Source organism: Pagrus pagrus, assembly GCF_965226575.1.
Source record: "Pagrus pagrus genome assembly, chromosome: 6".
Taxonomy (NCBI): Eukaryota; Metazoa; Chordata; class Actinopteri; order Spariformes; family Sparidae; genus Pagrus; species Pagrus pagrus.
The window spans coordinates 16947759-16964393 of record NC_140190.1 but is presented as its reverse complement, the minus strand read 5'-3'; the positions used below and the strand labels follow the sequence as shown (position 1 = coordinate 16964393).

Here is a 16635-nt window from a genome sequence, read left to right as displayed (position 1 = left end):
AGAAATGTATTTTTGATTAGTCCAGGTTGTCTGTGTGCAAATGTTAAATCTGATTATATGAGTTTGTTTTTTTCTGTTAATTTACTGTGTTGCTGCCATTCTTGGTCAAGTCTCCCTTGTAAAAGAGATCTGTGATCTCAATGGGACCAAAAATAAATAAATCAAATAATTAGCCTATATATTGGTTTGTATAACAGGGACAGTATAAATTCATAAATTGACCTATTACACCTGCGCCATTTACTTAGAAAATCACCTACATTGTATTTAATTATATTCTTACATGGATCATTAAAAGCTTCTGTCATCAAAATGGCTTCAAATAGTCAGATTTTGATTGAATTTATTTCTGCCAGTTTTGTGAAGAGGACTCTCCTGTCACCTGTCTGTCCAGATGAAACCCAGACTTTTCCCTCAAAACTTTTACATTTCACTTTCTAGATCATATAGAACAAAAATGATCAATGTCGAACAATGCCATAAAACTATTACATATTTATGTTATTTTCAACTTTCACTGGGTTACATTTTTCACCCATCAGTTCTGATAATAACTTTTTCTGTCTTAATATACAGTATTTTTATGGCAGTTTTTGATGGGGATCATTTTTTGTACTACTGTAATGTGGTCTTTAGTTTTATTATGAGGCAAAGCCCCCTATAGGATACAAGGGAAATAGCATGTATTTAATACGGGCCAAAATACAGGTAAATTGCCTTATCTAGTAAAAAAAATAGTAAAAATCACACTCATCCAGGACCACAGAGTGAAAGCCTGATAACATGGGATGATTGATCTTTATGCTGTAATGACATAGGGTGAAAACAAATAGTTTTAATGGGTTTTAATGGTTCATGATATGCGCAACAGTTTCAGCTGTCTGTCTGTAATATACACACAGTGTATTATAGACATGTTATATGAGCTGAGCACCTTTGTCAGAATTCATTCAACACGCATTAAAACAAAATGATCAAATTATCAAAGTTAAAAACATAAAATATCAACAGTTGCATGAGGGTTGAATTAAAGCACATCTTCCTTCAGTTGTGCTGAATTTATCACATTATATAAATCTATGAGACCATTGTCGTTGTTTGTGTCTCCATTGAAGGAGCCCGTGTGTCCGCGCGCTCGGCTGCTCGAGGAGCCTGAAGGAGCGCGAGCTGTGATTGTTTTCAGCCCATTCATTCCTCGGAGGGGCGGAGTCAGCGGAGCCAGAGGGGGGTCATAACAAAATGTGTGTCCCCGACTAAAGCAACATGATTTCCGCCCTGCTCCGATGCCGTCCCGGGTGTCTTCTCCGTGAGGAGCTTTAAAGTGACTCTGAAACGAGGCTCGGCTGCTCGTTGTTGTGACTGACAGTCCGCTCTCCGCCTGTCGCTCCTCGCCGTCTCCACCGAAAGCAGAGGATGGATACAAACTTCTCACCGGCTGCTATCTCGTCAATAGTCCTGCTCGCCGTCGTGTTGTCCACCTCTACAGCCTTCCTGGAGCCTTACGACCTGTTGTACGACAACGCTGTGAATGCGTTTTACAACAACGACTATCACAATGTGGTGCGCTACATGGAGGGAGCGCTCAGCAGCTACACAGAGGTCCGGCGCACCAGAGTCCGGTGCCGGCTGACGTGCCAGGACCAGCATCCGTTTGATGAGACCTTCACGGACCTGCGCTTCTCCGACGTGGTGCTCCGGAGAGCGGCGTGTATGAACAGATGCATCGAGGAGACGCTCGGCTCGCAGTCTGTGCATAAAGTGAGCGAGGATGTATTGCAGGACTTCCACAGGAGGATCCCCTACAACTATCTGCAGCTGGCTTATCAGAAGGTAAGGGACGGGGGAGGGGGTCTGCACGGGAAGCACTGAGAAAGTGCTTCAAGTTAGCTGCTGCTGTCCTCATCAGCTGGTGATGCTTCAGGGCAGAGTGATGAGAGGACACTGGAAACAACACAAACATGGGATTCAAGGGATGTGTGAAGCTTACATACAGAGTTGGGCATGTACCAGTACCTCACTCATGTGCAGTTTACCCACTTAAATGTGATATAAGTGTAGTGTTTTGTTAGGGATGCACGATACCAGACAGGTGAATTATCGGCCTGATAATGAAAGCGTAGCCGATAAATGAGACTCAACAGTCAACTATCTCTCTCCAGAATTGCCTTCCCTTACATTAAATCATCCAGCTTTGCTCTCTACATCTTCGCCGTTCTTACCCTCAGGTGTGCATAAAACACAGGTGAGGAACTTCTTTTTAAAATACAACAATGTGTAATCAGGTGACACATTGTATCGGCCACAAGAAGCGGTTAATTATCAGTCATCGACACCCTTATAGTTGTGATAGACTTCTGAAAAACTATCACCGCTGCAGATGTTGGTCCTTTCAGGTCCAGATATTGATATCTTAGAGTCTTAAAAATGCATATATTTGCCAGTATTTTGTATTTTCATTAACATGTAAAGCAAACTTGCCGCTATAGGAGGACGTTTTACAGCAACACATATATAGAGCAAAATACCGTATTAAAAAAAAGGGGCAAAATAAGTGTTTGATAAACACAGAGATGCAGGAGAAACATAAATCTGTTTCATATCTACCATATACCTGATTATACCTACCTGCTTTTCAGAAAACTGACTAGCTAAAGCTGTATGTGCACACTCTTTAAATGTTTCTATCCTGACAACCGTGTGATGTAACATCCACTACATGCATCACACGCATATCAAAGACTACCATGTTGTTGACATTAGATTTACTTCCAGTCACATCAAGACCCAGCAGCCCGTCACAGCAGGTTGACTCAACAGATGTCTGTGCACTTGCTTCAGTCCTTTGTTTACAACCGCGCTTTGCTTTTTTTATGGCTCCTCTGTGTGCTCTGTTATTTTTAAACAAATGTTTGTGGCTCTTTTGTGTTTTGGCAGCTCCAACTTTTTCTTTCTCTTCCCTGCTTCATCCCGTATACCACAGCGGCAGCAACAAACGTGCCAAAGAAGAGTGCGTATCTCGAAATCGGCTATAGATTTGGATTATTGCAAATACTCCTAAACTGCCACTATTCCTCAGTCTTAACATGAGAGAAATCATAGTTATTCCTGCTATGTACGTACAAATTTCCAGAACATAATTTCCCATGAGGTCCATCTTTTGGCTGGGATGATGTTGAGCGCTGCTTGGCGTGGGAACAGTGTAAGAGACATAAAACAGGAGAGCAGGGAACAAAGTGCTTATTCAGACTCTGTGTGACTCTGAGTTGTATTTGTCCCCCAGGAGCAAATACATTTGTTGTATTCTAGGAATCACTTGCAAACTGATTTGGACACACATCTGGATGTTTTTATTCAAAGCTCCTTATTTAGGAAGAGTGTTGTGCATTTATCTCGCGCTGCAGGTTTTTGTTTGCATCCCCAATAGACTTCCGACAGATGAAAAGAGTTGGCGTACGATAAGATCTGTGGTTGCAACGATGATACAATGACTCCTGCAGGGAAATTGTCTTTCTGTATCCATCCCTCAAGATTATTGTTAGGTTCGACTTCAGGACACTTCAGGGGGCGGACACTTGCAGTTTCAGTGGCACCAGGTGTCGCACAGGCTTCTTTGAGTGACATTTTTTACCTAGTTGGAGCTCAGTCCCGAGAGCTGGCACCATCTCCTCACATGAACCTGAGACCCGGTCGACTTCCACCGCGGCTGACTGCAGACCACCTGGAAAATGCCAGAGTGATGACACACAGCTTCCACTGCTCAGATGTGGTGGGAAGTTAATCTGCCCCGTCACTGTCTGCGGGCAACAGTTTCCCCATTTTTCTCTGAATCAGCAGAGAAAAAGTAAGAGCTGATGTGATCCTCTCATAACAGTGCATGCTCCTGTCTAGACACGAGCATAGACGGATACACAGATCCTCGCCCAGCTGTAAAAATACTACTAATCTTTTGTGAGAATAGTTTCTCTAACATCTGTTTGGAGAAAAAAATGGAACATTGTGTTTTTTCTCTCACGACAAAACAGAAACTGAAACCCTCACAAATGTTTTAGAGGATTAAGTATTCCACATCCTCCAGTGTTGCCCTGTGTCTCCTCGCGTGTTGACATCTTTATGAACTGAGTACATGGCAGCACATCAAGGCTGAGAGCTCTGGTGTTGATCTTACCACAGGTGAGGAGAGGCAGAGCTGGAGCCTTCCTATTGGATGGGATGATCAGAGCACATCAGGCCAGTCGGTGTGCATATGCACATTAGTATCAGGATCCTCTACGTATGTGTGTGCGGGCACCCTCGCTCACATGTGTGTTAGTATGGGGGTACTTGGTGGTATTTGAAAATAAATAACATTCCTGCAGTATTTAACATTCCAGCGTCACACACCCTCCTCCTGACAGCCTCTGGCATAAGGCTGCCATTGGTCCTGTTAGAAGAGGCTCCACAGTCACCAACTGTTCTCCTCACTCAGGCCTCATGTCCCCAGCTCGCCCATCGTTTAGCTGGGCAAATATTTTATTTTCCTGTTGTGGCCTGTTTGCTTTTCTAAAAAAAGAGACACGCCACCTTCTGCATGTATTAAAGGGAGACTTCTGTAGCTGCTGCCACTGGGCCGGACCCCGATGGCCTCCAGTGATCCCTGCCATTGGCCACAGCTCTCGCTGTACAGCCGCGATCAAAGGCCCTGAACTGCCCCCAGAGGGGCAAGAAGAGATCCTATCTGCAGCCACTGTGTCCTTAATCTGATCTTTCTCACAGCACTGCCATTCCAAGAAATGGTTGTGAAAGCAGGGCTCTTTATTCCTGGTTTCATTTTTCAGATTTCTTTAATTTAATAGTGTTTATTTTGATTATGAAACAATGAGTGAAAATCGGATAAAGATCATAATCCAGCAATTCCGGTACAAATTTGGTATTATAAATACAGTATGAGTTTCAAACACTCTTTATTTTTATTTTACTTGGACGTACTCTTGTTACTCGTAGATAATTAGCATTTCCCCCATTTTTTTCTTATCACTTTCTTTTACTGCAAGCTGAGGCTGCAGCGAAAGATTATTTTCATTATAATTTATAATTATAATATAACTTTAACACACTGGATAAGACAGCTGACAGCCAACAAGCTCTTACGTTCTGCACCTTCATGAAAGGAAATGTCTCTGCGGATGTACATACTGTTGTTACAATAAAGCACCGCTCTCGCTAAATAGCCACTTTTAATCGAGGATTTGTGATACAAAGTTGCACATAGCACTGGTGAAGAGGCAGAGGAGAAAAATAACTTCAATAACTAATAAATCATGGATACTACAGCAAAAGTTTACCTTTCTCTTTCCGTTTCTCTCTTCTCGTGCAGTGATCTGCTGAATAGCTAATGTATGTATGTATGCATACATGTTAGTTGCGTATAAAAAGTGATGCAGAAAACATTGAGAATATTTTCATTTGATTAAAAACATGAAGTCTTTACTCGATGTAAACATCATGTAGTTTAAATGAAGAGCTGGAACAATATAAGATAGAAGCTACATACCACCGTCTTTGCCAAAATAGTTTCTTGCCTTGTGCATGACAAATATTCTGCACAGATAATTATCCATTATTAATCTCTGTGGAGGAATGAATCCTCTGCACATGACCCATCCAAATACATCAGAGCCTCAATGCAGCGCACAGAGACAGCTAGACAGACACTCTCACAATACATGACATCTCATATACACAGACCATGATGGGGTTTGTTTGACAGCTGGCTTTACAAGGCTGCCAACAAATATATCCTCTGCAATAATGACTTCTGTCCCGGATGAGTTTTGGGGAGCATTTCCGACTAATTAGAGCTTGGAGATGCTCCATAATGACACAGTGGACGAGCTGAGGACATTTGGAGCTATCAGTGTCACAAATGTACGCTGACTATGATTTGACACACACACAAGAGATTTCGTCCAACTGCACTGTAACACAAGTGAATGAGACGGTTTTCTCATGAGCTGATTAAGTTAATTTGTCTTGGGAATTCGGACAAATACTGTAACTCAATAACCATCCTATCATCATCTTGTTTTGAGAACTTATCCCAGCACGATGCTCAAAGGTGGCAGGAGGTCAGAGCAGTCTCTGTAGCCTGCTGATGTTGTGAGCCTCCACTGGAATTTTCTCCTGAAAGTCCGACATGTTTGTGATTCCACTGCAAACACGATGGTTTGATTACGACACAGCAGGCAGCTCGTGGCTCAAGTACAGCCTCGGTTAGGTGTGTGTATGTGTGAAGGACTGGATCCCAATGCTGTGGTGAATTCTTGCTGTGGTTTGTTTCACATTCCCTTTTCAGCTTATTGACAGAAATTGACAGAATTAGGCTGCAGCATTGGGAGGATATGATTTTCCAGTATTCCAGCTCCCACATCAGCTTGAAACCCCAGCGAGGAATGTTGGACGGAGTGAACATTTGAGTGGAAAATTAACAGATTTTGTAGGGACGGAGGTCATGGCGCTTGACGAGAGTCACAGATGACGTTATTGTCATCTGCAGCTGATAACAAGGGGATCGTTGGGTTGAGACAGAGGGAGAGTGAGCGCTGTATTTGGATTGGTCAAAGCAAGCAGCAGCGCTGCCATTTGCTCAGAGGAAGGCAGGTTGTTCGCCGCCAAGTCAGATTTATGTGTTTGATGAATGTGCAAGGTCGTTCTGCGGTTTATTCTCTCTACAAAGTGACTGTAGAAAATTGGCTCTCCGCTCGACTCGTCACTCTGGTCTCATGTGTGCATGACTGAAGGAAATGAAGACTGTGACTCACTGAAAAGGTCCATTTAGAGCTTTTGATACGTAACGTCTGCATGAAGTTGCATGAAGCGGTAAAATAGTGTCGTAGACCACGACTGATATACTGGTTGACTGATATTTTAGGTCTATCACAGATATATCAGTATTGACGTACATGTTATCTGATATGTCCCGAAATGAAAACATTTTTCTACGGAACATAATGCAGATGCTTTGGATAATTTGTAATTATTACATTCCCAGTGAAGTTTATTGTTTCAGTGCTCTGATGCCATTTTGCACAATAAAGTTTATTGTTTATTTATTTATTTATGACGTACATATCTTTTCAACTGCAAAACTCCAGTATTGGTTGGGCTCTACACTGGAGCAATGTTTCACATCTTCAAGTCAAGTAAGTTTTTATTTCCATACAACTTTAAAGGAATACTTCAACATTTAGTGACCTGGAGTCTTCAGGTAACCTCACGGTGATGACAAGACTCCATGAGGCACTCGTTGCCATCGTTGGCTGGGTTGGTTGGTTATGCTGGTTAGGTTTAGGCATGAAGAGTGATAATAAGTAAAGGTAATAGATTATCAGGGTAAACCAATCAGAAGCAGAGTACAGTGGGACATGCCTTTGCTGTCCTTGGAAAAGAAATATTGCCTCCAGGAAGACGCTGCGCCCGGTCAAGAAATAGTCCAGAACATAACTGATGAACGTAACAAACTGTTTTTCCACTTTTTGTGGAGATTAAACAAACGAGATACAGCTGTTAGTTAATTAGCTTAAGAGGTGCTGATTGGTGGATTTTATTACATTTGGACAGAGCCATGCTAGCTGTTTCCCTCTTTTTCCAGTCTTTGTGCTAAGCTAAGCTAAGCTAAGCTAAGCTGCTGCTGGCTTCAAAATTTAGAAGACACAACAGTGGCACCAATCTCATCAAATAAGTCTTGGCATGAAAGTGAATAGAAATATTTCCTAGAATGTCAAACAACCCTGTACTGATTGTTTGAAAACTTTCTACAAACCTTCCACAAAGGTTAATATATCCCATCAGAGGTAGTCACTTGAGCTGCATTTTCACCAACCAGTCCATTTCAGTTCGTTACATATTGGAATGCTTGTTTTTGTGTTTCCATTATCAAAATCGAAATCGAAACAACTGGAGTCCTCTTGTCGGCTACGCTCTGTTGTGGGATTTCCCAAACTCTTGTTTTTTTAGCAGACAGTTGTCTTGCTGCCTGCAGCCTTTTCTTAGGCAAAGCTTGTTGCCCTGCTGTACTAAACAACCACATACCAAGAAAAAAGTAGTCACAGTGTGTCAGTTATTTAATTGTCACGGGTTACGTACGGGTTGTAAGGGTACTATGCTGAAAGAACTTATACAATGATACAAACGAACGATACACTGCTGGTGACGGATTAAGTGACACTGTTGGTGACGTAAGAAGAAGAAGACTCAACCCTAAAGCGAAAGGACTAATGCTTAAGAAGGCAGAGCTGAAAAATGTGTTTCCTCTGTTGTCAACATGAAAACGAGAAATAACTGGAATCAAAGAAAAGTGTCGTCTTCTTGAACTCACTGGGCAAAAATTGTTTAGATGAGGTTAACGTGTTTTTCAAGTCTTCTCTCATTGAAATTTCCAAGATATCATAAACTTGTGTGTCACTGTCATTAACCATATTTATAATGGAAACGGGGGTTTGGTAAAAAGATAGGTCAGTGGACCTTCTCCCTCACACACACCTGTGGTGTCACCATGCTGCCCTCCTGGCTGCCCTGACCTAGCGTGCAGTGCTGTGCTTTGCCCAGACGGCCAGACATTGTGGCACTTGGCTGTGCCAAAGGCCTTCTGCATGACTGGACTTGAGCGGATAACGGACCAAAGGAATGTGGGGGTACGCCGTGGCGTAACACACCGATATTGTTCTCGCCCTGATTAACAATTAAACGAGTGGAGGAGGCAGGAGGCTTTTTAAGGATCACTGCTGAAAACACTGCAATGGTTTGTGGGATGGGATGAGACAGCGGCAGGTTTTGGACTTGGCTCCGAGATGACTCTGTCGAGTGTTGGCATCTGTGAATGTGAAGCTGAGGGCCAAATAAAACAGAAGAGCAGCAGGAGCCGACAGCAATCAGGACCGTTTTTGATTCAAGTTCCAAACCTTCAGTCTTGATTAATTGAGATATTTATCACTGTGAGGATCACAATGCCCCTTGTCACAGAAGAGAAGATCTGGACCAAGAATCACTGACACAGCTCCAACCAGCTGCAGAACGGCATTTAGACACAAGTATATGTTTGGATGTCATTCAGTAACTTAAAGGTGGGCAGCAAGGACAGTTGTTGCTACCAGAGATGTGTGTGTAAGTGTGTGCTTGTAAACTCCTGTGTATTTTTCTGATTGGTGATTATCAGTCTGGCCAAAGCCTCCCTGGTGTCTGAGAGGAGAAATCAGGGCTGGGATGGAAAAAACAGAGTTTGCCAGGTATCTGTTCAGCTTCATGGTGACTTGAAGTATGCTTTGGCTGCTGCAGGGGTGCAGGAAGAAAAACAGTTCCGTCTCCATGTTATCTGCAGAAAGAATCACTTTTTGCTATCCATCATATCATAAAAAAGCTGAAAAACGTTATTTCACTGTCAATTGTAAAGCCCACACAATACACACAAACTGAGTAGAGATGTGTTTGCATGGATTTTTTGTGTGTTCAATGAATATGCTGACTTTTCTGGGAAAAATACATAAGTTTGAGGATGCACTGCTTCAGAAAGAACATCTATGGACAGGTTGCTGTAAATCCAGTGGCTGCATGAGAGAGAAGAAACCTTTTATTGATTCAAGAGTGACGCTGAAGCAACCCAATCGCTATAATAATTTTTGCATTGTACATTTCTGCAAACCACAGATATGTTGAAACTCGATCTTTCTTTGTGTTTCAATTTTACATTGTGACAACACTGTATTTAAGGTGAGTGAGGAAAAACTTCCCATATTGAGAAAAAAACGCTTTTAACAGATAGAAGTAAGACGTAAGAAACGTACAAGTTTGACATATTCCTGGTTTGCAGAAAAGTACAATGTCAACATTTTATTATGGTGACTGGACCAGCTGAGGAGAAAGAGCATACACTGGTCTGTATTTATGTATTCATACACCCATGGGTGTGTCACACTGTAAACATTGCTGTTAAAATGCAGGAGAAGGATGTAATGACGATAAAGAGATGTTAATTTCCTTTCTTTTTTAGCTAAATACTTGTTCACGTGAAGCCAGTAGCCAGAGGTAGTCAGAGGTGTTGGCACAGATTTAAGCCAACCGGTTAGTCCACACAAGAGTAAAATTCTCAGGTTTTTCTGAGGTATCCCGTAACCACCTCACAGCTTGTTCTGCACATGCGTGAGCTATAAATTGTGCTAACGTCTCAAGTTACTTCTGTCCTCAGCAGATCATTTCTCACAGTGGAGAGCTGTAGGCTCTGGGCTGGAAACCACAAAGAGAGAAGAGGGTACAGGAAGTCCAATCTGTTGTGGAAAACTGGCAAATGAAGTAGTTTTCCAAGATTGATTTTAAATCAGAGTATGGAAGCCTTTTATCCTTTTGTCTTTCAGCAGCTTAAATGTACACAGTATAGTTTTAATAAATATTTAGTCTGTGTTGCCTGTCATGTATTGAACCGAGAGCTCCTCTGGTAACATTTCATTTAGTCTTCTGTGGCAGAAGATTTGTGGTATTTAATATGTGGCTGCTGTGCTGTGGTGGCAGTAGCAGGGAGCCTATTCAGAGCCACAGCAGGGTCACATGTCTCCTGTGGCCTTTTTCCACTGGCTTAATGAAGCACACATTTAGCATGGTATGGCGTCATGCCATCGTATGCATTTCCACTGCGCCCTCACAAAAGGGGGAACTGATATTGTTCTGATATTAATAACAATGCATTAATATTGTCCACCTTCAACTGAGCTGTGACACTGGGTGGACCAACATGAATGTGGGTCCTGCAGGATAGAAGACTGCAGCTGTGTTGCTGTTTAGGGGATGAAGTACAAATCTGAATATTACGGCTCTTCCATGCTTGCTTTTCATATTTGTTGCAGATAATTTTTTCTTTTCACATTTTAACCTCCTTGGACAGATTGAGAGTAAAGAGGCAGTTAAGAAATTAGGGGAGAGTGAGCGGTCTCAGCATGCAACAAAGGTCACTGGCTAAGATTGAACCGGCGTCGTCAGCAGCATGCAAAGTAACCCTTCAGCTACCACGGTGCTCCAGCTTTACGAATGTAAACAGAATCTAATCTGCTATTTTTTGCTTTCCTTGTTTGTTTAAAGACATTAACGTGTGTTTACAGGTCTTGGGTAGTGTCCACTGCTTTTGTGGGGGAAAAAACTAGTACGAAGTCTTTTGAGGCTCTAGAGGAAGCTGCATGTAATCTGATAAATTGCCTCCAGTGATGTCGCTCAGCTATCAAGTATTGTTGTAGGGGCCAGTTTTTTAAAAGGAAGAAGAATCAGGGGAATCAAAAAGGTGATTTCTCTGGTTCTGCTGTATTGATTGTGATCATTTGTTTTTAAACCGTCCATAATGAGTCCAACAGTGGTATAGGAGTGCAATGCTAGACCAGTGCTAGACCACTACTTTTCAAAACCTGGTGCCGACATTACCCACAATGCAACGTAGCCACAGAGTGACATCACTGGAGGCAATTTATCAGATTACAGTCAATCTGCATAGGAACTGCAGATGAAAATTAATTAACATTTACATCATATTGATGTTAATGTCTGCTGATAAATAAATGGTATGATAAATTAAGATCAACTTTATTACATCTTCTTTAGACAGAACAAGACTGGCAGTCAAAAGAAATGAATGATTGAGCTTGTGCCAAATCCTCCCGTATCCCTCAGAAGTGAGAATCATTCATATTTTCAAGCCGGTTTGTTTGCCTTTTTGACCCCACAGCTGTTTCCTGTAAAATTCCATCAGCAGTGTTGATTGTTTATCCAGGCCCACTCCGCTGTCGTCAGCCTGCAGTGCGAGGGTCCCATGGTGACTCAGTAGTAAATGTGTGCTCATGTGACACTGTTTATGTGTGTGTGAGAGAGGGAATTTAAGATATGTAGTTGTATATGAGAGTATGTTTAACATCAAATGGTCAACCAGGTCGGTTCTGGGATGTATCTGAGCCACGTCTTGCCTGTCTGGTGTTATAAACGTCCCAGTGCAGATGTCTTTATTTCACACCATGATGAGACAACATTACAGCTCTCTGATCCACCCTGTGCTTCATATCACCAAGTTAAGTTTGACAGCTGGCATTGAGAAGGGGACTATTTCCAATTTGCACACCCCCATCCTCCGCCTCCACCCTTCGACTGCCAAAGAATAATTCATCTAAGCAGAATTTCCAACTATTATCCCCTGCCGCTCTGTGACCTGCTTATCTTTCTCGTTAGGTATCAGCATCTGCTCTCCCTGAGAGGTCATTCCCTGCAGTGGCACAGGTAGTGTTACACCTATGTAGAGGACAGGAGAAAGTAGTTTTCATGATCCCATGTTGACCTGACCCCTGGCCGACTCTGACCCCGCAGTGTCTCCACATCTGGTTCAGATCTCTGTGAAGGACAGCTAAAAAGAAGTGCTAAACAGTGTTTGGCAGAAGGAGTCTCAGACGGGCCTTTATCAAAGTGGTGTGACAGGAATGGGAGAGAGTGAGGTTTAGGCTGAAATGTGTTGTCTGCTTCTTGCATATCCATGCTTCTTAAATTGAACTAGGACAAGTGGTTAGAGAAAAACAACTCATCTGTCTCAAATAAATCCCAAAGAAAATGTCATAGTAGCTGTGAACTCCTGACATGTGGATTGGTGAAATCTGACTGCTTCCAGAGAAGTGGATTAAATGTAAAACAGAGAGTGTGTGTACGTGTTGATCTTTCTTCATAAGTGTCTGGAGCCAGATGTTCTCTGGCAGAGAGCCTTTCCTGTAAATTTAGGACGTTCCCCGAGCAGCAGGAGTATATCATATTCTGCGAAAAGTTAAAAGCGAGGTCAGTTCCTGCTCCTACAGAACGCTTTAAAGATAAGAGACAGAAGAAGCTATCAGGCCTGGAAGTCCTTGATAGCTCTCTGGCTTGGAAAATAAAAGACTTAAAAACAAATTAATCTTCTGTCTAAAAGAGTTCGTCCCCATCTGCTCAAAGCAGAGCTGCAGCAAATTAATATATTGGCAAATCAGTAATTCTGATTATCATAGCAATTAGTTAATCTTTCATCTTAAACCTGCAAAAAGACACCGACATGTTATCACCGTTCAAGTTGATATGTGAACTTGTTAGCACACAGTTGCTTATTTACACACACAGCAGTTTACAGAATAACGTTATCATTTATTTTGAGCCGTGTTTCTGTCATCCTGTCGAAAAGAAGTCCAACATTCACTCTCCTTTTAGCTCTGTTTTCTTATCGACCAACTTCTGAGGGAAATAACCATTAACTGCTCCACTATGCTAGGAGCTAACCTTCTCTGTCAATGTTCTCCAACTGGCTATCGGAGGCACCGGAACAAATCTTGGTGGCCCTACTCTTCAACCCCCCGTCCCAAATTGCATGGCAAATTGTGAAAATGGGGAGAACTGGCACTTTTCTTCCCTGCTTCAAACACTTGCTTACAGTACCATAAGAGTAAACCAAAACGGCAAAGTTACAGGCCATTAAACCAAAACCATTTCAGGAAGCACTCAGGATTGAAAGTCATGTATAGTACATACAGATAGAAACTCACATTATGTTTGTCCTGCTGAGAATTGCACAAGTTATTGAAGGCAGAGATTCAAGACTGTCATGTGTTTTTGAGAGAAAAACAGCCCCGTGGCACCAACCCTGATAAGCATCTGCCACACCTGCAAGATACACAAACAAATCAGGATTTTATGGCTGTTATGTAAAAAGAAATATTTATCTTATTTGATATTTTGAAAGACTTTTTATCCTTTTTAGGGGCTGAAAATCTCAGCACTGTAGGTTTAAATATTACAATTTCAACACCTGAATCAGTCAGATTCTTTGTGCCCATCCTAAAGTATATACTGATTATTATAGACGTGTTTCACTGTTCACTCTCACTTTTCTTCCCATGGATCTCTTCCTCTGTTAGTATTTCTTAAAGTAACAAATAGGCCTTAAGACATCCAGGATGATGTAACATGATTTACACTAACAGGCCCATCCTAAACTATGTAAGGCCTGGTAAAACCCCTGAAGCCTGCTGTCAGCTCACACCTCATGTCCAAGTCGCAGTTTATTTTACAGCTGCTTTTTACAGTTGGATCCTGCTCGAGGCTAGTGTTTATGTCCATCACTGTTTGCCAATTTAGTAATGAGTCATTAAAGTGAAGATTTGGGAGTTAGGTTTGTGTAAAGCACCCTGAGGATCGTGATGTCACCCTGTGGGAGAGCCCCCGCAAAGTATGTAAACTTTTTGGCTCCAGTCGAGAGTTTGAGAGAAAACAAGCTCAGCGCTGCCACTTCAAGACGATGTATTACCCCCATGACCACATGCGCTCAATATAAGGGGAAGGCATCAGTCTTATTGGATGTCTGCACGCAGAAGTAATCATTCAAGTTTGGAGACGGAGGAATACTGGAAAATAAACGCTTCCTCCTGACACAGCCAACGCCAAAGACCCGTTCAGTTCAGTTCTGGAGAAAAGAGACTTCTAGAAAGTTCACAGACTGTTTGGTCTTCTTGCAGTTGCAGAGGGTATCTGATGTCATTCTGCTTTGTATAATTGTGTGGCACATTTACAGTCATTTATTGTTTTGTCCTTGAAGCTCTTTTGTTGTTCCACCTCTGGTTCCTGTTTGCTAAAGCCTCGAGTTTTGTTGTTACAGTTATGGAGGATATTACTGTTAATTTAAGAGGCTTTCAGAAAGAAAAGGGATGGGAAATAAGCTTCATGGTGTAGATTGTGCAACATATAAACAAAAAGGAAGATAGATTCTTGCTTTACATAATTATTATTTTCATTTTTGTGCCAATTGACCACGTGTATATTAAGTTTCCTATGTTCAGCTCAAGTTTGCAGAAGTGAAAGACACGATTATGAATTATAGAAAGCTCTCTGGTGAGGGAAATCAAGCAGGGGGAACACTACAGATATGTGGCTGCTGTTCAGGAGAAGTAACCGTTTGGATTTTAATATAGATGTCATTTAAACAAGGACAGCTGTGTCTTTTCTCTTGGAGGAAAATGAACATTTTTTTCTGCTTCGACAGCTCCGGTTCATAGGAATTTAATAGAAACAGGATTAGCCCCTTTTATTGTAGTCCAGTATGCTAAGATTTCCACATGGCCAGTAAAACAGACTTGACAGGCCTCTTAATTTAGCAGCAAAATATCTGGGGTGCTTTTGGCCCGGCTCAGAGGTATTTACAGAATGTGAGTCCTCTGGAAGGCCAAGGCCATCCGACCCAGTCCTGACCAGTACAAAGAGTTTGAACTCCTGCCATCAGGCCGCCGCTGTGCCGTGTTAGCTCAGAGGACAAAAGAACCACAGGTTGCTTTTGTATACATGGCCATCAATAATGCTCAACATGGAATAGCTTATTGCACATTAAAAAGCTGCCCTCTCTTTGAATGCACAAGTATTCACATGTTTCTCACTTCTGATCTTATCTGCTGACAGCTGATCCATCCTGCCTCACAGTTCTGTGCAGTTGTGCTTGTTTGTTTATTCACTGCCCTGCTGGTTGGGGTAGTCTGATTAAGATTAAGACTGTGGGTATAAACCAGTGTTGCCAGATGTACAATAATTATCGTATTTGTACAATAATATTGCCCTCTGTAGGATGCATGATCGGTAATGCCAGCTAATTTGTGGCTCTAAGCATAGACAACATCAAAGACAGGAAAATAAACACCTTGTAATCACTGTTGACTTTGCTTACACGATGGAATATCACACATCCTGCAAGCTGCGGGAAAAAACATCCAAACAGTTTCAAGATAAATTTGGTGAGAATTGAGCGACACAAAGTCGACTGAATTGGGCCTATCTTTAGCCGAGATGTTGAAATGATGTTTGTTGCTTGCTGCGGAAGATGGAGGGCAGATTGTTCACTAGTTATTCGATTGGAGGTGGTGTCGCTTTCTTGGACAGATAAAAAAAAAAAAAATGCTTAAATGGGTCGCCAAATATACTGTAATGGACGATAATTCGACCATGGATCCTATGTCTCACGTGACCTCGTGCTTGAAGTAGGCTACGATGATTCACAAGCACAGATATGCTGTTCAAGTTAAGTTGTTTTAAATACACAAGCAAGCACAGTTATTTGTTTTAAACTATGTATTCTGTAAAATTACACACTTACGCCTGTTTGTTCTCGTGGTTTTGACTTGTGTACAATCATTTTCCCTAAAGTATAATCATTTTAAGCGTCATTTCCCACCTGGCAGGCTATTTCGGTCAGAATCCTGCGTTTTAAATGGTAAATGGTGATACATTCACCCATTCACACACATTCATACACTGATGGCAGAGACTAGCATGCAAGGTCCCAACCTGCTGATCAGAAGCAATTTGAGGATGAGTATCTTGTTCAAGGATACTTCGACATGCAGCCAGGAGGCAGATTGTCCACTAGTTAATCAATCGCAGATGGCATCACTCTCTTGGATGGATAAAAAAATCAAATAAAAAAGTATGGAATGCTAAAATTGGTAGCCAACTATACTTGGGTCGTTACTATACCTGGGTGGCCCGCCTAAGTTAAGTCTATGTGTGGGAAACACTGTAATGTACAATAATCTAACCATTTTGTGCGTAGTTGGCTTCCTCAGATGAGTGTCCTTCTGATTGCGT

The 16635-nt window shown here is 42.0% G+C and overlaps 1 protein-coding gene across 1 annotated transcript in view; it reads left to right on the top strand.

Annotated features, from left to right (window-relative positions):
• Positions 1–723: 723 nt before the first annotated feature.
• p3h2 (prolyl 3-hydroxylase 2) overlaps positions 724–16635 on the top strand; it is a 63518-nt gene continuing 47606 nt past the window's right edge. The window contains exon 1 of the mRNA XM_084355948.1: positions 724–1830. Within this exon, the coding sequence (XP_084212074.1) occupies positions 1414–1830 (417 nt within the window). The 5' untranslated portion in view covers positions 724–1413. The remainder of the gene's footprint in view (positions 1831–16635) is intronic.